This window comes from Populus euphratica, unplaced genomic scaffold (assembly GCF_000495115.2).
Source record: "Populus euphratica unplaced genomic scaffold, PopEup_1.0 scaffold635.1, whole genome shotgun sequence".
Taxonomy (NCBI): Eukaryota; Viridiplantae; Streptophyta; class Magnoliopsida; order Malpighiales; family Salicaceae; genus Populus; species Populus euphratica.
The window spans coordinates 50,073-73,225 of record NW_011500510.1 but is presented as its reverse complement, the minus strand read 5'-3'; the positions used below and the strand labels follow the sequence as shown (position 1 = coordinate 73,225).

The following is a 23,153-nucleotide window of genomic DNA, read 5'->3' as shown; positions in this document are numbered from 1 at the left end:
TAGATCAGATTTATCTTCTAAACAAACCTACTAGTGTCCTCAGTTTTTTTCACCCACATGTTGCTCCTTAGATGTAGGATTATTCATCTCCAACAGTCCTGTAATGGCATGATTGTTGATACTTTATTTTCCTCAAATATAGAGGAACGAGCCATACTTATCCTCATCCCTAGGATCATTATCTTGGGAAAGATTAAATGAACTACTAAGGCAGAAAAGGAAGAAACCTAGAAAGCATAAAAAAAAAAACACAACTAAAGCAAAGAGAATGAAGACTATAAAAGAAACAAAGGAAAAAAAAAAAATAAAGGGGGCGAAGGTAGCATTGGCTAGCCAAAGCTTCATCATCATATTTGTCTCCGGTGAACTAAATAAGTTCTTCTTTTCCCTCATTTTACAATTTTAATTACCACTTTACTGTGCAAAGCGTGCGTGATTTGATGCACATATGCTCGCTATTATAGGTCACTGGCTTGGGCCAATGACTAAGCTGGGCTGACTGGATCAAGCCTAGCTCATGCAGCTAGGCTAGATCCAACCTCCCTCCAAAAAAAGACAAAAACTATTGAGACTAGAGGCCCAGCTGACCCAAATTTCTTTAGGTTAAAGGTGTGGTTGACAAAACATATCCTGATGCTATTTTCTTTTAATTTTAGTCTTAATTATTTTGATATCTAGTCAAATAGACCTTTTTGGATATTAGAAAATTCTAAACATAGTTGAGGACCTTTTTGAATTTATTTGTGGGTCCCTCATATATTTTTTTATTACTTTATTTAGTTTTTGGATTGTTGACTTCCACTATAAAATGTGAATCTTGTATACGATACATATCTGTCCTTTTCTTTTTCTTTAAAAAAATAATAAAAAGACATGGTTTGTTTTCAATCCAAATTTTATCGATTTATTCACTAGTGCTTGAGTCATGAATACCATATTGTTTTGGTTATGTAATATTTATCAATGCCAGAGTTAGAAGTTTTATAGTGGAATATTCACTAGCACCAAAGTCAGGAATATTATAAGTAAACCATCGAAAACAAAATAAAACAAACCCTTAGTAATTTTAAAAAAAAATCAACAATACAATCTACCTCAGGTAGGACGCTTAAGAGCTGATAGTATCTTTTATTTTGTGTTACTAGTCGTATACCATAGAATCTCTATTGACCAGTAAAGATTTCTGGTGACCATAATACTAGGTGGCAATTCATTAAACTGAATATTTTTTCCCTCTAAGAACAAGATACTAAATATATGTCCTTTCACCATGAAATTTTAAAAGGTTGTTACGATGTAAGATACAAGCAATATAGAAAGTATTGAGGATTTATAAGGATTTGGTCTTAAGAAAGTTGAAAGATACAAGCAATAGAAAAAGTAATGGTAAACTAACCCCATAATGGAATGGTCTTTTAAGAGTTGTGAGAATAATCAAGGTAAATACTTATAATTTACAAGATATATGAATACTTATCATTTATAAGATATGGAAGGGAATGGTCTTCCTTACACTAGTCATCTTATTCAATTAATGCTAATACTTGTAAATCTCGTCAAGCATTCATGATTATAACTTATGTTAACAACAAATCAAGTTCCTTTCATAGCTCAGGTGTCGGTTATACCATACATTATGGGCTATGAAAGTGCCAAGCATTTGTTGTACCAAGTGTTATACAACATAAATCAAGATTAGTCATTTAACAAGCAAAGTATTAAAGAGTGAACAAGATAACAAATATAAAACATGTTAGTATCAAACATTAAAGTCCATATTAAGTTTACATTATACTTATTCTTACACCATTAGTGTAACCTTTTCACCTTGACATAACTAACTTAGCTAGACATAATGAAAGAAAGCAAAATAGATAAACAAAATAAGAACATAAAAGTTAACTAAGTAAAGGAAAGGAAATGAAAGGCATAAACTTAATATTAATGAAAGCAAAGCATAAACATTACAAAAAATACAAAGAGAGAAAGGAAGAGCATGATCTTGATCTGGAAACCAAGATGCCTAAATGCATGGCAAATGCCTCCTTTTATAGGCCAAAATTGGAAACTATTGATTTGATGACTAATTGATAAGTGGGTGGCCAACTTTTGACTTGGTGACAATCCTTATCTTCTCTTGTCTACCCAAAAAGTCATTGATAACGTCAAAATTAGAGCCAGTTGTAAACATGAAAGTTGTAGGCAATTGTCTCAGCTTTCTTGTATAAAACATTCAGCTCATTTGGACTTCTAGAACTCCAGATATGGCCAAAATACCGAATAGTGCTCGGGCTGGAAGACAGATTCGGGCTTCTTTGTTGTTGCTATAATTTGGACTTGATAATGGCCTTTTTAGATCTTGGGCTCCATATGAAAGTTGTAGGCCTATGTCTTACCTTTCCATCCATATAAATTGGACCTAAATCTGAGATATATATCTCTAGATATGACCCAATTACCGAACAGTGTTCCGGTTTAGATTGCACCGACATCTCTTTTCTAAGTTTAGCCATCTCTTTATCCTTGCAATTTAAGTTCTTCAAGTCATCAATCAATCCTTTCATTTATGTGATAGGCCTGCATTAAAAATAGACATTTACCACAAATTATAGGTATCTTATATTATTAGATACATTATTATAAAACATATTTTAGTTAAGGAGTTATTGATACTTCAAGTGCAAAATGATGATATAAAACCATGATAAAAATGCACTTTTAAGTACTAATCACACCCCCCAACCAGCTTATTACTAGTCCCTAGAAATCAAAGCGTTAAAATAGAAAACAAATTTGCAAATTTCACAAAGCAAGGTATTCATCATTTAACTTCCATTAATCCATCCAGATAAACAAACTCTCATTAAATTTATATATCTGCTCAATACCTCTTAACAAGATATTAATAAACCTTTCTTTTGTGCTCAATGTATCAACACATAATTATGGGGCTTTTCTTGGAAGAAAACAAAATTTTTGTTCTAATGTTTAAGGTTAACTTCCTTGGGTTGGGATTACTATTTTTGTCTTTTTTTTTCTTCTTCTTTTTTTTTTTAACTCTATATATATATACTTTAAAAACATCATGCATCTTTAACCCATGTAACGAGCTTTCAGCTAATGACTCCCAGACCAGTTGGTCTTAGGGCATTAGGTGTTAAGACACCCCTACGAGCTTAGTAACTCGGGTCGCAGATACTGATATGTAGATAGTACAATGTTTGATTCCCTTAAGCATTTCTCCTCAACCCATGTAACAAGCGTTGGGCCAATAGCTCCCAAGTCAGTTGACTTTAGGGTATTAGGTGTTAAAACACCCCTTCGGGCTTAATTGCTTAGGTTAGGGAGGCTACGAAATCAAACTTATCTACATTTTTATTATCATCATTTTTTTTTCTTTTTTTCTTTTTTTTTCTTTTTTTTTTCATGTTTTTTTTTAATTATATACAATCCCTTTCCCTTAGTTGTTACCTTTAACAAAAGAACACAAATAATGTAATAATCCAATATGCAACCCACAATCATATGTTAAAGTGTGTGTGTGTAAATTAAGGTTTAAAAATACATGTTAAATAAGTATATGAGCAGAATTAAGTGGTAACAATACGAGAGTTTGTAAACCTGAATATTTCAGGAAGTATTATAATAGACCTTGTTAAGAATGGTTACTAAGATGCGTCTCAAGAGTCACTTTAACAAAAGAACTCCTTTACTCTGCCATCCTAGTAACAACAATTATGCACATGCTTTATGAAATGAAAAACAATTTTTTTTTTTTTATCAACTACTACCCTTTTTTTTTTATCAACTACTACCCTCTCCCCCCAACCAAAACGAGACATTGTCCTCAATGTTCTAAGGTAGAAAGATAGAGTATAGAAGATATCACCTGAAATAACGAACACCGACAAACCTGAAACATACTAAAACAAAAATAAGAAATAACAAAACACAATAATAAAACCAAAAGACACAAAAATTCACAAATGAAGGCTCAAATCCAATCTAAGCTTTTTGCGGCTTTCCTTAGATAACCAATTTATGCGACTCATGGAAGGATCAATCATAGGAATGAAAGATTGTAGTTGGTCAATCAATTGTTCAGCAGTAGCAACAGAGATTATGATTTGTCGTGCAGAAGATGTTAGAAATTCTTGTTCCACAGCATGATCAAGAAAAGACAACAACTTATCATAATAACCATTAACATTTAACAAACCTATGGGTTTATGGTGAATGTGCAGTTGAGCCCAAGAGGAAATATGAAAGATCTCTTCCAATGTGCCTAGACCACCTGGTAAAGCAATGAAGGCATCAGCATGGTTAAACATTGCATTCATTTGAGCTGACATTGTGGAGACCTGAAGTTCCTCTCCAATTGTTTTTCCAATGATGTCCCCTTGTGCTAAAGCTTCAGGGACGACCCCCAAAACTTGACTACCTCCTAAAAATGCAGCTATTGACACACCTCCCATTAACCCAAGACTGCCTCCCCCATACACTAAATGAATCTTTCGCTCAGCTAGCACCTGACCAAGATGATTTGCTGATTCTAAAAACTCATTTTCTTTCCCAGGACTAAATCCACCGAAAACACAAATATTTCTTATTTGATGACTTGAGGAACTTGCCATTTCTACACACTTCTGTATTTGTTGAATGTATGGGTTGAGTAGAAATGAAAGGAAGGAAAAGAGGGTTTTATAGATGAGGAATTAGAAAGGCAATCATAACACCTATATGTAGGCCAGCTGGAGTCTCACACTCTCTCTCTCTCTCTCTCTTTTTATTTATTTATTTATTTACTTTTGAAAAAAACATGTGTATGTACAGGTAGTTGTGATTGTGGATCACATCTTCCCTTGGTTTTACGTCCAAGAACGGCTTAAACGCCCTCTATGGGTCGGGGATAGGCTTCCCATCCAGTTTTCTTAAAAACTGGCAAACAGGGTCTTTTTTAGTCAGATTCCCAAGACTAAGTCGATCATGTTCTTTATGAAATAGTGGCCATAAATCATGAATTGCACGATGCACATCTCCACTAGGATGTGTCTCAAGAGTCAGTAGAAGATTATCTAAAGACTCCTTACTCAGGCCATCCTTAATGAATTGTATTTTATCTTCACGGTTTATAGATACCATTCCTAAAGAACGACATTGTGTATTACAAGTCCATCTAGCACATCGATGACAAACATCCAGTCGTTTTGCACGACGCTTCTTTGCAAAAGTGCTTTTACCTGTTCCAGGCATGTGTGAAATGAAGGAGTTAGAGGACTCACCTGATAATCGGACCTTTGCTTCAATCAGCCAGCGAATATGTTCAGGAATTCCATGATTCATTAACAATCTCAATCTTGCACATCTAGCATGGTAAATTTTTATAATCGCATTCTGAGGCAGAGCGGGAAAATACTTTTTCAATTTTTCAAGATTAGTGTCCATTATCAAATGAGAATTGGAAGAGAGATTCAAAGAATTGCATAGATATATACACAGATATCAGTTATTGTGGGAAACTGAAAGAACCGACTTAAGTCACGGAGTACCGTTATCCGCCATTTGACCGGGGTGAGAGAAACTAGCAAAAATCACTCAAAAAGAAACACAAAAACAATGTGAGAAAAAAAATAATCAACCTTTATCTACAAAATCATTCAAACCAGTTGATTCGTTTTCATTAAGAAAATTATCAAAGTGAGCTTTCAAACGATGTCCATTTTCCTTAAAATCATTGTCATTCATTGAATTCTCAATATCACAAGCCCTATAAGGATTGCTCCATCTTGATCTTAGCTCTCTAGGGACTGCATAGAGTTGAGAATCATAAAACAAAACTTTTTGACCAGTATCAATCTTTTGACAATTTTCACAAGTTTTGCAAAATGCATGCGTGTCCTTGAACATGGTGGGCCAATAAAATCCATTTTGAAAGATTTTTGCAATTGTCTTTTTTGACGAGAAACAACTTCCACATGCTTCAGAATGACAAAATTTAATGACACTACTTACCTCATTGTCGGGAATGAATCTTTGAAATATTTGACCAGGATAATATTTGAATAAGGTAGGGTCATCACAATAAAAATTCTTCACTTCGTTCAAAAACTTTTCTTTGTCTTGGGTACTCCAATCAGCTGGCAAATCTCCTAAAGTAAGAAAATTGATATTTTTATCATACCAAGGCATTGGAGTAAGAGAAAGTAAGGATTTGTTAGGAAAGTAATCATCGATTGGTGTGATCCCAGATGTCGAATCTGTTGTCACTATTGACAAAAGATTCGCATCAACATTTTCGGTGTGTTTTTCCTTCGTGATTTCTTCCTCAGAATAAATCATTTGCAAATCTTCAGATTCATCCAACTCATTTTTACTTAAAGTAGATTCAAGTTGATCATAAACTAATTCGTCAATATGATCTACTTCTTGTAAATCATTATCATCTCCAGGTTGCTTGCAAATGTTGAAAATATTCATCTCCAATGTCATGTTTCCAAATGATAGCTTCATCAGTCCATTCCTACAATTAATCAATGCGTTAGAGGTTGCAAGAAACGGACGTCCTAAAATAACAGGAAATGAATTACATGCTTCAACAGGTTCTGTGTCCAAGACAATAAAATCCACAGGATAAATGAATTTATCGACTTGTACTAACACATCTTCAATTATTCCTTTAGGCACTTTTACAGATCTATCGGCAAGTAAAAGAGATATAGAAGTTGGTTTTAACTCACCTAGATTGAGACTTTGCAAAACTGAATATGGAAGTAAATTCACACTAGCTCCAAGATCAAGTAAGGCTCTTTCAATTTTATGCTCTCCAATAAAGCAAGAAATTGTAGGACAACCAGGGTCTTTATATTTCAAAGCATTATTGTTTTGAAGAATAGCACTTACTTGTTCGGCTAGAAAGGCTTTCTTTTTCACATTCAGTTTCCTCTTCACAGTGCATAGATCTTTCAAAAATTTAGCATAGGAAGGAACCTGTTTAATTGCATCCAGCAAAGGTATATTGATCCTTACCTGTTTGAAAATTTCATAAATTTCAGAATTGTGATTGACTTTCCTTTGTTTGGTCATGGCTTGAGGAAATGGAAGTGCTGGCGGTGAATCAGTCGTTTCTTTGCAATTTTCAGATTCATCCCCTTCCTTACCCTCAGAGATTGATTCATCATCTTTCTCATAAGGTTCAAGAGAGGGTTTTTCAATAACCTTACCACTGCGCAGAGTAGTGACTGATTTGACTTGATCCATGTGTTGGCTTCCGGAACTACTTGCATTTGCATTGTATTGCCCTTTGGGATTTTGTTGTGTTTGAGATGGAAACTTACCTTTCTCTTGGAAACTAAGAGCAGATGTTAATTTAGCAAGAGTATCTTTAAAATCTGTCATGTTTTGAACAAGTTGAGTATTAATTGTCTCTTGCTTTTCAATGAATGCATGCAATGTTTCCTCAAGATTTCTTCTAGGAGGTGGAGCATAAGGAGGTGCATATCCATGAGAATTTTGGAAATTATGGTGTGCTTGAAACGGTGGTTGTGAAGTTTGTGCATTGTTGTTCTCACTCTTCCAACTGAAATTTGGGTTATTCCTCCAACCAGGGTTGTATGTTTGTGAGTATGGGTTGTGGTTGGCCCTTTGGAAACTGTTTAAAGCATGGGCTTGTTCATGGAGACATTCCTTAAAAGAAGGCAAGGTTGGATAATCATTGGTTGAGTGTTCATTTGTTTCACAGATTTGACACACAATGTTTTTAACAGATTTTAATTGACCACTCTTTTTCAATTCTAGTGCCTCGACTTTTCTAGCTAAAGATGCAAACTTGGCTTGAAGGTCATGATCTTCCCTAAGGTTGTACATGCCTCCACTAGATGTATGAGGTTGAGTTTTACTCGGTGCCTCATAAGTACCCGCGGTATCCTAATTTTGAGCATTTTCAGCTAACAAGTCTAAGTACTCCAGTGCTTCATTAGGGTCTTTATCTTCAAAAGTTCCATTGCACATCAATTCAACCATTTGCCTATCTTTAGGTGTTAACCCTTCATAAAAATGTGAAATCAATCTCCATGTTTCAAAACCATGATGAGGGCAAGTACTAAGCAAGTCTAGATACCTATCCCAACATTGGTAAAATGTTTCTCCTGGTTTTTGAGTGAAAGTGGTGATTTGTCTCTTGAAAGAGTTTGTTCTGTGAGATGGGAAAAATTTCTTCAAAAACTGTTGTTGCATTTCATCCTAAGCACGAATGAATCCTGGTCTTAAATTTTGTAGCCATGTTTTAGCTTTATCTTTTAATGAAAAAGGAAAAAGCTTTAATCTGATGGTGTTCATGCTACAATTTAAATTATTATATGTGTTGCAGACCTCCTCAAATTCTCTTAAATGCAAGTATGGATTTTCCAATTCTAAGCCATGAAAAGAAGGTAAAAGTTGAATAATACCTGGTTTAAAATTAAAATGAGATGCATCGAGAGGAAAAACTATGTATGATGGTGCACTTGTTCTTGTGGGATTCATGTGGTCTCTAAGTGTTCTAGCACGGTTATTCTCATTATTCTCATTTTGAAGTGATTGATTATCTTCTTCGGCCATATTTTCTGAAAATGATGAGGATACCCTACAAAGTCTACCACTTGATGTACGTGACCACACTCTCATGCACGTGTAGCAATAAAATAAAAAAGAAGAAGAAAGCAAAAGAAGGAGGAAGAAAACAAAATAAAAAGAAACAAAGTTATATACAAGAAAAGTGAAAAGAGAAAATAAAATAAATACTATAATTTATACAAGAACTTACCTCCCCGGCAACGGCGCCAAAAACTTGACACGTACAAGAACTTACCTCCCTAAAATAAATACTATAATTTATACAAGAACTTACCTCCCCGGCAACGGCGCCAAAAACTTGACACGACGAAAAGGTTGATGTCTTCTCCCAAGTGCAGGAGTGTCGAAGTAATAAATAACCCGACAAGACCGGGGTCGAACCACAGGGAGGTTAATTGTACAAATTATAAACAACAATTATAAAACAACAATAACAACAATAACAATAGTAGTAATAATAATAATAATAATAATAAAGAAAGAGAAGAAGAAGAAGATGATGATGATGAAAACTTAGAGATGAAATATTAATGTAAGGATTAAGCAATAATAATAACAAATGTCAAGGTTAGAGGTTCCACTAATGGTATATCAAACAAGTATAGTATAAACTCTTATTATTGAATTGGAAACCACACACAAAGGAGGTTCCAATCAAATTATATATTGTTAACATGATTACATTAGTTATCTTATTCAATTAATGCTAATACTTGTAAATCTCGTCAAGCATTCATGATTATAACTTATGTTAACAACAAATCAAGTTCCTTTCATAGCTCAGGTGTCGGTTATACCATACATTATGGGCTATGAAAGTGCCAAGCATTTGTTGTACCAAGTGTTATACAACATAAATCAAGATTAGTCATTTAATAAGCAAAGTATTAAAGAGTGAACGAGATAACAAATATAAAACATGTTAGTATCAAACATTAAAGTCCATATTAAGTTTACACTATACTTATTCTTACACCATTAGTGTAACCTTTTCACCTTGACATAATTAACTTAGCTAGACATAATGAAAGAAAGCAAAATAGATAAACAAAATAAGAACATAAAAGTTAACTAAGTAAAGGAAAGGAAATGAAAGGCATAAACTTAATATTAATGAAAGCAAAGCATAAACATTACAAAAAATAAAAAGAGAGAAAGGAAGAGCATGATCTTGATCTGGAAACCAAGATGCCTAAATGCATGGCAAATGCCTCCTTTTATAGGCCAAAATTGGGAACTATTGATTTGATGACTAATTGATAAGTGGGTGGCCAACTTTTGACTTGGTGACAATCTTTATCTTCTCTTGTCTGCCCAAACCGTCATTGATAACATCCAAATTAGAGCCAGTTGCAAACATGAAAGTTTTAGCCAATTGTCTCATATTTCTTGTGTAAAAATTTCAGCTCATTTGGACTTCTAGAACTCCAGATATGGCCAAAATACCGAACAGTGCTCGGGCTGGAAGACAGATTCGGGCTTCTTTGTTGTTGCTACAATTTGGACTTGATAATGGCCTTTTTAGATCTTGGGCTCCATATGAAAGTTGTAGGCCTATGTCTTCCCTTTCCATCCATATAACTTGGACCTAAATCTGAGATATATAGCTCTAGATATGACCCAATTACCAAACAGTGTTCCGGTTTGGATTGCACCGACATCTCTTTTCTAAGTTTGGCCATCTCTCTATCCTTGCAATTTAAGTTCTTCAAGTCATCAATCAATCCTTTCATTTATGTGATAGGCCTGCATTAAAAATAGACATTTACCACAAATTATAGGTATCTTATATTATTAGATATATTATTATAAAACATATTTTAGTTAAAGAGTTATTGATACTTCAAGTGCAAAATGATGATATAAAACCATGATAAAAATGCACTTTTAAGTACTAATCATATATCCTTATGAGGCCTTTGATATTAAGAATCCAAAAAATGGTAATGTTTTCAAGGTCAATGGACATCGTTTGAAAGCTTACTTTGATAATTTTTCTAGTGAAAATGAATCCACTGGTTTGAATGATCCTGTATATAAAGGTTGATTATTTTGTTTTTCTCATATTTTTTGTGTTTCTTTTTTTTTTGTGACTCTTGTTTTGCTAGTCTTTCTCCAACCCCGGTCAAATGACAGATAACGGTACTCCGTGACTCTTAAGTCGGTTCTTTCAGTTTCTTATGATAATTGATATCTGTATATATATTTGTTCAATTCCTTGTTCCTTCTCTTTTCTTTACATCTCTTCTTCACTTCTCTTTTGAAAAATGGACACCACTCTTGAAAAATTAAAAAAGTATTTTCTCGCTCTGTCTTAGAATACGATTACAAAAATTTACCGTGCTAGGTGTGAAAGATTGAGGTTGTTAATGAACCGTGGAATTCCTGAAGATATTCGCTGGATAATTGAAGCAAAGATCTGATTATTAGGTGGGTCTTCCAACACTTTTATTTCATACATGCTTGGGACAGGTAAAAGCACCTTTGCAAAGAAACGTCGTGCAAAACGACTGAAAGTCTGTCACCGATGTGCCAGATGGACTTGTAATGCAAAATGTCATTCTTTAGGAATGGTATCTATAAACCGTGAAGATAAAATACAATTCATTAAGGATGGCCTGAGTAAGGAGTCTTTAGATAATCTTCTATTAAGTCTTGAGACGCATCCTAGTGGAGATGTGCATCGTGCAATTCATGATTTATGACCCCATTTTCATAAAGAACATGATCGACTTAGTCTTGGGAATCTGACTAAAAAAGACCCTGTTTGCCAGTTTTTAAAAAAAACTGGATGGGAAGCTTATCCCCGACCCATAGAGAGTGTTTAAGTCGTTATTGGACGTAAAACCAAGGGAAAGCTGTGAGCCACAATCACAACTGCTTGTACATATATATTTTTTATATATATAATAATAATAATAAATAAATAAATAAATAAATAAATAAGAAAGAGAGAGAGTGTGAGACTACAGCTAGCCTACATATAAGTGGTATGATTGCATTTTTAATTTCTCATCTATAAAATCTTCTCTTCCTTCCCATCATTTCAACTTAACCAATTCATTCAACATATAAGAAGTGTGTAGAAATGGATTTGTGTCCTTTGTGGATCTAGTCCTGGGAAAGAAAAAGAGTTTTTAGAATCAGTAAATCATCTTGGTCAGGTATTAGCTGAGAAAAAGATTCATTTAGTGTATGGGGGAGGCAACCTTGGGTTAATGGGGGGTGTTTCAATAGCTGCATTTGTAGGAGGCATTCAAGTTTTGGGGGTTGTCCCCAAAGCTTTAGCCGAAGGGGACATCATTGGACAAACAATTGGAGAGAAATTACAGGTCTCCACTGATTAGTACTTAAAAGTACATTTTTATCATGGTTTTATATCATTATTTTGCACTTGAAGTATCAATAACTCCTTAACTAAAACATGTTTTATAATAATATATCTAATAATATAAGATACCTTTAATTTATGGTAAATGTTCATTTTAAAAGCAGGCCTATCACATAAACGAAAGGATTGATTGATGACTTTAAGAACTTAAATTGCAAGGGCAAAAAGATGACCAAAATTAGAAAAGAGATGTTGGTGCAATCCAAACTAGAACACTGTTCGGTAATTGGGTCATATCTGAAGCTATAGATCTCAGATTTAGGTGTACTTTATATGGATGGAAAGGTAAGACATAAACCTACAACTTTCATATGGAGCCCAAGATCTAAAAAGGCCATTTTCAAGTCCAAATTATTTCAATTAGTTCTCATGGCTTTAATAAACTGGTTATTAAAGCCAAAATACATGCTAAAACATATGTTTTTTAAGTTTTCTTTGTATGAAAATACAATATGATTTTTTTAAGAGACTTGGTCGTATGTATGAAAATAAAAACACATTTTTTATTTTTTATTTTTCTGCAATATTTTGAAGAAAATTGGATATTTTAATATCGAATTTGTATCTTTATAATATAAAAACACAAACCAATATTAATAAAAAATCAACAAAAAAATCATAAATTTTTGAAATGATTTTTTTGGCTGGGTCAGCGTTGCCCGGCCTATTAAATAGAAAAGGATCTCTATACTGTTTGCAATGTGAATAGTAGAGAGTGAATTAATTCACTCTCCACTATTCACACAGAATACTGGAGAACGAAGACGATGAAGAAGAAGAAGAAAAATGAGAGGGAAGCTGACCTACGGTGACTGCTGTGGTGGCTCATGGTGTTGGTGGCGGTGGCAAACTAAGGTGGCTGCTATTGGTTTCTGCTTTTTTCGTCTCCCTGTTACTTTTTGTTATCTCTACTCCTTCCTTCTACTTTTTTGTTCTTCTCTTTTATTCTCTCGTGGTGGTTGACATGACTAAAAGATTGTTGTCTTCTCCCAAGTGAAGGAGTGTTGAAGTAATAAATAATCCGGCAAGACCGGGGTCGAACCACAGGGAGGTTAATTGTACAAATTATAAACAACAACAATAGTAACAATAAATATAATAACAGTAGCACTAATAATACTAATAATACTAGTAGTAGTAGTAGTAGTAATAGTACTAATAACAATAATAATAATAATAATAATAATAATAGCAACAATAATAATAATAACAATAATAAAGAAAAAGAAGAAAAGTTGATGAGAACTTTGAGATGAAAAATTAACGTAAGGATTAAACAATGATAACAAACAATGTCAAGGTTAGAGGATCCACTAATGGTATGTCAAACAAGTATAGTATAAACTCTTATTATTCAATTGGAAACCACACACAAAAGAGATTCCAATCAGATTATAGACTTTATGCCATATTAATGAAAGCAAAGCATAAACATTACAAAAAATACAAAGAGAGAAAGGAAGAGCATGGTTAAGATCTTGATCTGGAAACCTCGTCAAGCATTCATGATTATAACTTATGTTAACAACAAATCAAGTTTCTTTCATAGCTCAGGTGTCGGTTATACCATACATTATGGGCTATGAAAGTGCCAAGCATTTGTTGTACCAAGTGTTATACAACATAAATCAAGATTAGTCATTTAACAAGCAAAGTATTAAAGAGTGAACAAGATAACAAAGATAAAACATGTTAGTATCAAACATTAAAGTCCATATTAAGTTTATACTATACTTATTCTTACACCATTAGTGTAGTCTTTTCACCTTGACATAATAAACTTAGCTAGACATAATGAAACAAATAAAAATAGATAAACAAAATAAGAACATAAATAAGATAAAAGTTAACTAAGTAAAGGAAAGGAAATGAAAGGCATAAACTTGATATTAATGAAAGCAAAGCATAAACATTACAAAAAATACAAAGAGAGAAAGCAAGAGCATGATCTTGATCTGGACACCAAGATGCCTAAATGCATGGCAAATGCCTCCTTTTATAGGCCAAAATTAGGAACTATTGATTTGATGACTAATTGATAAGTGGGTGACCAACTCTTGACTTGGTGACAATCCTTATCTTCTCTTGTCTACCCAAAACGTCATTGATAACGTCAAAATTGGAGCCACTTGAAAACATAAAAGTTGTAGGAAATTATCTCAGCTTTCTTGTGTAAACAATTCAGCTCATTTTGACTTCTAGAACTCCAGATATGGCCAAAATACTGAATAGTGCTCGGGCTGGAGGACAGATTCGGGCTTCTTTGTTGTTGCTACAATTTGGACTTGAAAATAGCCTTTTTAGATCTTGGGATCCGTATGAAAGTTGTAGGCCTATGTCTTACCTTTCCATCCATATAAAGTAGACCTAAATATGAGATCTATAGCTCTAGATATGACCCAATTACCGAACAGTGTTCCGGTTTGGATTGCACCAACATCTCTTTTCTAAGTTTGGCCATCTCTTTATCCTTTCAATTTCAGTTCTTAAATTCATAAATCAATCATTTCATTTATGTGATAGGCCTGCATTTAAAATGAACATTTACCACAAATTAAAGGTATCTTATATTATGAGATATATTATTATAAAACATGTTTTAGTTAAGGAGTTATTGATACTTCAAGCGCAAAATGATGATATAAAACCTTGATAAAAATACACTTTTAAGTATCAATTAGTGGTGGTGCTGTTGTAGTGGCGATTGGGAACTGAGGGTGATCGATGGTTCTTTTTTCTGTGTTTTCCTTACCCTCTGTTTTTGCCCTCCCTCTTGTTCTTTCTCCTTTTTTCTATTTTTTTTTTTATTTCTCCTTTATTTCTACTAGTGGTGGAGCTACTGTCGATAGTGGCTCAAGGCGGTTCTCATGGTGACGATGAGGAAGGTAGGCAGTAGCTGTTCTTCTCTCTTTTGCTCTATTTTCTCTATTTTCTCATCTCCATATCTCAAAACAATTTGTCTCTATTTTTTCATCCTTTGCCTCTTTTCTTTCTCTCTATTTCTGCCCTCCTAAGCTCCTCTCTCTCTATTAGGGGGGAAAATAGAGCTACTTCCCATGTCCAATCACGGTATAAGGGTAGAAGGGTGATTGGGCAACCATTGGGAAGCTACTTCAAGGCTTATCCCCTCTAAATTTTTGTTTAAAGGTAGGTAAGGGATGTGAGTTTTGTCAGGGTTTAGGCAAGTGGGGAGAAAGAAAGAAAGCATGAAAAATATAGGAGAGCAAAACTTCTATTTCCCATGCTTCTATGTATGCAAGGGAAGAAAGAGAATAATGTCATTCAAAACAACACTGTTTTAGTTTTTTTTTTTTTTTTGAAACAACCCAAAAATTGGTTATCATAACTATATGTTGAGCTTTCTTAATCAAATCTAAGTTGGCCCTCAACCTGTTATTATTTTTTCTATAAGTGTAACACCCTGTAATTAGGACAATTTATTTCAACAGGAATAACAATTTTAGTCCTATATATTAGGAGAAAAGGTATCTTTCCCGTTGAGATTTTTTAAGTGGTTTTGTATGTCGATAAAATCTCATTAAGCAATTCATTCCACTCTCTTTTATATCTTTTTCTTTAAACCATTCAATAATAGTTTATTTGCTAGCTTAACTGTCTCTATTTTTTTTTTTGTGAAACTAAGGAGAACCTATGCTTGATATTAAACCTCTAACACTATTTTCATATCTTTTTATTGTCAAATTAGGTGTCGTTATCCATAATTAACACATGGGAAAACCTGAATCTATAAATGATATTTTTCATATAAAAAAGATAACTCTATAAGTGGTTATGTCTGTTAAGGCCTTTGCTTTCATCTATTTCATAAAATATCTCATAACAACTAAGATGAATTGTTTTTTTCCAGATGCCATAGGGAATGAACATTGTATATCAATTCCTTACTAAGAGAAAGGCCAAAGAGACACAATGGTTGTTAACTTGGTTAATGGTTGAAGAGGAATCGATGTAAATATTTGATATTTATCATATTTCTTAGTGTTGATTATTGCATTGATATCATGGAGAAGGGGTCTTTCTAACATAACATTACATGCTAGGTACATTTTGATCATCATGAATATATATATATATATATATATATAAACAGATATAAAGAAAACTTCTTCTTCAAAGAACAAGAGATAAATATTCAAATATAAAATAAATTATATATATATATATATATATGGAAGTATACAATAGTTGAGGTGCATGCTGATAGTCACAGGAAGGTCTAAGGCACCCTTCATTAGCATTTTTTTCCTCCTTAATCTCTCTTAGATGATTCTTTACTAGAATCAACTTAAAGGTATCCATGCTCATTTATATCAAGGCATCCTTTAGAATGATATTCATAGCACTTCCATCATCAACAAAAACTTTATGCATATTATAGTTAATGTAGGACAATAGAGATAACTAAGTATCTTCATGAGAAAATATCATTTCTTCCTCATTCTCACGAGTAAACAAGTATTTGCTTCCTATAGGCCTTTTTCTTTCCATTGGAATCTCTGTCAGTTGAGACTCCTCACAACATCATATTTATTTTTTAGAGAGAAACTTGAAAGTATCTGCTTTTTCTCCTAGTTTCTCATGGTGCTTTAGTTCTGTTTTCATAAATTATTGGAGATAATCTTTAGCTATAAGCCTCTTTATTTCCTTTATAAAGCATAGCATTTTATTGGAACTAATTATATATAATTTTCTTTATATTAAGAAGACATTTGTAAGGTAGAACATATCATTGCTCCTAAAAAGATTAATTACATACACCACTAATAAGTGTTTTTATCATTATGGATTCTAGCAAGTTTTTCATTTTTGACATCTTCTTATCAAATATTTTTAAGCCATGGTGCTCTCTCTTTCTTATTAAGTAATGTTAAAAAGTTTTGTGGAGTTTTTCCTTCTAAGTATATTGGTGTTAAAGTGAGCAATTAGTTTATGACACATGTCAACAAAGTTAATTATAGAGAATGACTCTATACTGTGACCTCAGAACTTGGAATGGCCCATAAAACTCAGAACTTGGAATGGCCCATAAAAAATGATGGGGAGAATTTTACATATGATGTTAGTATCTTGAATCACCAATTCAAGATTGTTTCTAATATTTTGAATGTACTTTTTAGAATTAAATAGATTATTATAGTTGTTCAAATTCATCTTTATAACTATAAAATCTTTAACGAGATGTTTTTTAAACATGTTTTAACAAAATCAATAGTCTCCTATATTATATGTGACATTTCTATTTTTGCCTTCATCCATGCCTTATTTTTTTTCGCTTTGGACTATTAGGATGAGATTTTAATAACTAATAAGTTTATTTGTATTATGCTTACTTTTCTCCACTTTATTTTGCTTATTTTCCTCAATGAAATAAAGTTTTTTATGGGAAAAAGGTGCTGAAGGAGTAGGTTGTTGAAAAGTTAGTAATCGATGAATAGAAAAAGTTGTTGGAAGTTGATTGGGGTTGAAGAAGATAATGGAAGGTCTATTCTCTTCTACTATGTTATCAACCATGAAAAATATTAAGTGATAAAAGGAATGGGAAAAAGTTTGGATAAAAATCCAACTATGTTTTTTTTCAAGATTTCTATACACGATGCTACTGATAAAATTAGTGAAAATTTTTAATAAATCTATTTAGGCTTTTTCATTGCAAACAACGAGTTGTGCTATGTTAGTTTGGGGTCACCCAAATTACTTTTTTAACTATATGTTGTTTAAAAGATAACATGTAAATATTATTTAAAAGATGAAAAAGATGATTTTTTTATTTGTACGTGGTTCTCCTTATCTCTCATTGGCTATTAGGTTTTATAGAAACTTGTTCCACAACTTACCTTTCCCAAGATAAAGGTCTGACTTAGAGTAGCAAGGTTATTTCATAGCTCACCCAGCAAGGTGGCTGCACTGAAAATGTCCTTACTTGTAGAATAAAAGAGTAAACTTCATTGGCTTAGAAAATAGTGCTTTATTGGTTGTTTTGTTCTTTTAATAAAAAGTAAGGGTTTAAATATTTTATTTATTTAATTGTATTATAAAATTTATTATGTGGAGCGCATACTCAAATAAAATAATATAGAAAAATAGGTAAGAGAAAAATATGTTTAAAAAAACAAGACACTTCTTCCTGCACTCGTCTAGGTTATATCCAGGCGACCTCAGCCTTTCAGCCCAAGATTTTTTTTTTATTTTCATGTATAGTACCAGGACCAAACTTTCAAGGAATCGCCATCAAACTTCAACCTCTGTATCATTCTCCTTTTCCATGTTAGAATTCATAGTATTTAATGATCAGTCTCAAATTTACACTTTGCATTCATGTTGATTATTGCATAAACAAAGGAAAAATGTTTCGGGGAACCAAATCGATCCAAACAGCTAGCATATAAGCACAGTACATTTTATTAAAATTCAAGATATATCATACGAATAGCGAGGGAAAATTAGATGGATGGATGAAGAAAATCATTGTAGAAATACAGGAGTATTTTCTTTCAATATCATCTGCTCATGCCCCCACCAACAACTGGAGGAGCAACTGTAATTCCCCTGCTTTGTCTATCCATGTTAGCCTGCCAACCTTCAAATTAAACACAGTCAAATGAGTACAATGGTATCAGCTAATAGGATTAATGTTAGTTCTTAAGTATTGTAAGAGAGGTAATTCGTACTTACCAATCCCCATATCAAAACCACGATTCCTGAGCTCTCTATACTCCTGACAAAGTGCACAAGGCTCACAGAAGAAGTGAACCAAGCAATCTACACAAGGAGCCTCTTCCAAGTCATATTGTCCTCTCAATCTTGACCGATAGAAGCACGAGTACAAGCATGACAAACCTGTAAAACCCAGCAGCAGACCATAAACTGCACCACTTGCTGCACAAGCTGCATGAAAAGGCCAAAAAACAAATATTCTGTCACTTAAAAGGCAGCATTTTAACATGAGAAATTAACTAAATATACACAGGTTTGCGTTGGATGGGGACTTACATATTGAACCCTTATTGACTACCTCAGCAATTTGTCCAAAGGTAACACATGGACACGTGCAAGTAACGAGACAATTTGCCGGGTCATCGCAACAATGGCAAAGACCAGTAGACCACCGTGTTGCGGTGGCGGTGGCTGAGGAGATACATGGAGGGTAAGGTTGTCTAGTAGAGATGTTCATTGGATACCCTTGGGGTGCATATTTTGGGTTGTCTTGATATATTGGAGGATGCATTTCTTCAAGTTGCTGTTGGCTCCAGTTATGTGAAGAGAGAACTAAGAATAAGAAACCTTATAGTTCTAAAAAAGAAGTCATTTTTTTTTCTGATAGCTTAGGATAGTTTTATCACTCCTAGACATTACTTAAAGTTCCAAGATTAATTGCTGTCAATCTTTGACCAGATTTGGGTAGCCCAATCAAAGCAATTCCTAGTTGGATTACAATTTTTCTTTCCTTTTCTTCATGTCACACAAAGCTCATTTAATTACGCTCCAAATCTCAAAACAAGTTCATATAATTTCTCCTCTAAGGAAACTGAAAAAAATCATGGCTTTCGGAAGAAAATCTGAAAGTTGGCTTGTGGTCGTGGGCTGTCGAGGCTGCTGGAATCTTTAGTAATTAGCTAACATCAGAACGATTGGTGGTGGGGGGTCATTATAAACTTCAAATTACTAACATTATAGGCTTCTTCTTTTTTATGGTACAGAGGAAACATGTTAATTAAAGATAATTAGCATTTATAACAATTATCTAAAAAAAAACAATAATTTTTTTACCATAAATTCATAGCTGGTGCCTGGTGGAGGTGGAAATTAAAGAGTGAGTGTATCTTTTATCGATGCACGTACATTTCTCTCTTGCGAAGAATCTTTCAAGAAGGAGGACCAACTTGTTTTTAGTTTAGTTTCTGAAGACTCTCCTCTATCCAAGCAACCAAAGTCGCAACTTTCAAGTTTCATGATATCTTCGAAAGAAGAGAGAGAAGGGGAGAGAAAGAGGGGCAGCACTTGGCTTCATAGGGAAGCGGCATTGGCGGCCTACACAAATCATCACAGCTTACATGCTCGGCTTAAATCTGATTTAAAAAAAAAAAATCAAATTAAGGTCATCATACTTGGATTTCACCTTTCTCAATTCCTTTCGTTTCTCCTTGCCATTTATTTTTTCCTTATTGAGTAATACACTTATACTCATTTATTTTACTTCTATTACATTCCATAAGACAAAGACATAATATTGACAATTGATTAATTATGATAAAAGAGCAAAAATTATTATCGAGTCTTCTGTTGGATAACTCAAAATTAATATAAAGGGGACATGTATTTTACTCCATTATTGGCTATGATAGTTTTGAGAAATGTTATTAAACATGATTTAGTTTGATTTAGAATTTATCAATCTAGAACTTAATTTAAATTAGTTTTTTTAATCATTTTAAATATTTATCAAATCAAACCTGATGACTTAGTAGGTCAACATACGCCATTTAATTAAACTTGAGTGAGACCTAACCAAGTTAATTTTAAGGATTTAATATTTATTTTTTATCCAAATAATGTTTCGTTAGTGTTTTCTTAAACAATATTATTTTATTTTAAGAAAATCATTATGTGTGTGTATTGAGTTTTCATAATGGCTTTATTTTTCTATAAACAAATTTAAAAAAAAAAACCATGTCTTCAAATATGACAAGGAAAGAGAAACAGAAAAGAACGGGGAAGAACAAGCATCATTTTGAAGAAGAAGAAGAAATGGCTGAGAAGGTAGGGCTGCTTTTTGTCCAACTCCACAACATTTATGTGCTTGTTATTAAAAGTGCATGTCGTTTTCTTTTCTCTCTTATTTTTCTATTAATTAGAATGAGGGCAGAGGGCAAAGGCCATGGAAGAACAAGATGACATTCTCCGACGTCTTTAATTATTTTATGGTAATGCATGCCAATGTGAGCGTGCAACTTCGCTGATGTCAATTATTGTATGCTTATGCACGAGTGTTATGCCTCATTTTACTTTATATCTGGAAGTATTTCTTCCGTATGAATTTTGGAGCTAAAATTTAAAATATATTATTTTGTAAATAGAGTCAGCAACAAATCTCGACTGACTGAGACCTTTAATTGACTATTTATTATATTATATAGAAGTTTATTAAAATTATCATGATTTTATTCTTTCCGGTCAATAAAAAATTATTCGATACTCCACCTAGCTTCTTTTTTTAAAAAAAACCCATATCAATGTGCCTTCTTTGAATCTAGATTCTTCAACATTTCTCGTTCATCACATGTATCAAAATGAGCCTTCCTTTGCATTTTGCACACTATATTATACTATTAGTTAACGATCATCGGTCTGACCAGGTAGAGAACATGTATTTCACTACGAGAATAAAGTTGTGAGCTTGAGTTCTAAGAACCATGAAAATTAAGAAAAGATGCAACCAAAACTAAAGAAATGGAAAGGAAAGAATATATTCGGTGCTCCACTACAACACATTCGATCATAATTATCTCCTTTTTTTTTTTTGGTGAAGCAATTATCTCCTTTTATGTGCTCGTAATTCTCAAGCAGAACGGCTAGCCACAATATAGTGCCATAGCAAACAGTACTCCATATTCCAAAAACAACATGGCCATAATGTGTTGTTTTCAGGTGAATCCCAACCGTGAAATGACGGTGGAAGATTTCAAAGCCTGGCTTCGTCAGTTTGAAATGGACAACGATGGACGTGTTAGCCATGAAGAGCTAAAAGAGGCTATTCAAAGCTTGAGGGTTTGGTTTCCTTGGTGGAAGGCTCGGCAGGTCATGAAGGTAGCTGATACCAATCATAATGGTCAAATAGAAGGTGCAGAAGAAATCGAGAAGCTTGTGAACTATGCTCAACAACATTTGCACATGAAAATTCATCGAAGCCATGGTAGGTGGTGAAGGTGTGTATTTGTCTCTTTGTGCTTGTGCAAGTAATGATTAATAATTCGTGATTCTCCCATGGAATGGTCAGTTTTTTCCTTCTGTTCTTGACACCATTTGTCTTTGATGTATGTATGCTAGTCCTTCACGAGGTGACAACTTAGTCTGTCAATGGGGGGTTTAAAACGGCATGTTATTCACAACCAGAGGACTAGGAACATTTGCAAAGTTTCTCTCCTCGATGGATTAATGATGGCATGCCGATCTGTGCTAGTTCACCATGTTTGAACTTTGTTCTTGAACAACATTTGCGTGGAATAATTATTTCTTTTGATGCCCATTATAAAATTAGAAAAAAATCCAGTTTCGATGTCATGTAATTTAACGTTTTCATGAACTCTTCGGAGAAATCAATTTTACCACGTAATTGCTCTTAGTAGAGATAGCATTGTCTCTGAGATTCTTGTGATCAGGTTCGGCTTCTCAATACCAGGTCCAGCCTTTTGATATCCTCAGGCATAACCATCATAAGCCCAAATTGGTAAATCATCTGAACCTTCGAATCCCTATCTATGCCACCTCACCTTTCCCAGAAAGCACGCATAAAAGAATGGAAGGAATAGGATGTTTTTTTCGAGAGAGAGAGAGACGTAGAAGGTTACGGATCATTAACGAAACAATTAAAAACTAAAACCGAAAGGTGTGGTGTTTTTCTTATATATCAAGTATTTGTAATCCCTTTTACAATTTATTATTGATTGTAATAGTATTTTTTTTATTCATCAAACATTTTTTTCCTCCTCGATTGGATTTATTATGGCCAAAATAATAGCCAATTACTTTTTTATTTATTAAGAAATAACAAGATTAAAAAAATATAATCAAAATAGAAAAGGTTGGGTAAATAGTATTTTAATCCCTCATTTGAAAGATAAAAAAAAAATCATTGAATTATGATAAAAAAAAATAGTTGGTTCTTGACCATAAAAAAATTAATTTTGATATCAATACATGACAAGAGGTTCTTCACTAAAAAAAATTTCCCTTTTATCTTATAGAGAAAAAATTTTATTCAAGTTTACTTTTAGTTTTTGAACCAAATTTTTTCTGATTTGGACTTATTGTTGAGAACCCTTTAATCACAGACAAATCAAGGCTTTGTAACTCTATATCTTTTCTACGCTTTTATTGAATGAGCTTGGCTATATATATATAGCCTTACAGTAGT

General features: G+C 33.3%; 1 protein-coding gene and 1 long non-coding RNA gene across 2 annotated transcripts; one reads left to right on the top strand and one right to left on the bottom strand.

Moving 5' to 3' along the window:
* The first annotated feature begins 735 nt into the window (after positions 1 to 735).
* Positions 736 to 22,305, top strand: LOC105115102 (uncharacterized). Its single transcript, XR_840270.1, has 3 exons — positions 736 to 747; positions 16,208 to 16,212; positions 22,017 to 22,305. It is a non-coding gene; the product is annotated as an uncharacterized LOC105115102 (long non-coding RNA).
* LOC105115101 (cell number regulator 1-like) lies at positions 18,322 to 19,313 on the bottom strand. The gene is made up of 3 exons (XM_011011891.1): positions 19,013 to 19,313; positions 18,695 to 18,907; positions 18,322 to 18,599 (listed from the first exon to the last, which is right to left on the bottom strand). The coding sequence occupies exons 1-3, from the start codon at positions 19,245 to 19,247 to the stop codon at positions 18,520 to 18,522; spliced, it is 528 nt and encodes a 175-aa protein (XP_011010193.1). The 5' UTR covers positions 19,248 to 19,313; the 3' UTR covers positions 18,322 to 18,519.
* Positions 22,306 to 23,153: the final 848 nt, after the last annotated feature.

Excerpts from the sequence above, each read along its gene's own strand:
- LOC105115101 (XM_011011891.1), bottom strand. The coding sequence starts at position 19,247 with ATGCATCCTCCAATATATCAAGACAACCCAAAATATGCACCCCAAGGG. Across the intron at positions 18,908-19,012 it reads AGTCAATAAGGGTTCAATAT|CTTGTGCAGCAAGTGGTGCA; the intron begins GTAAGTCCCCAT and ends CTTTTCATGCAG. Across the intron at positions 18,600-18,694 it reads TGGTTTTGATATGGGGATTG|GTTGGCAGGCTAACATGGAT; the intron begins GTAAGTACGAAT and ends TTTAATTTGAAG.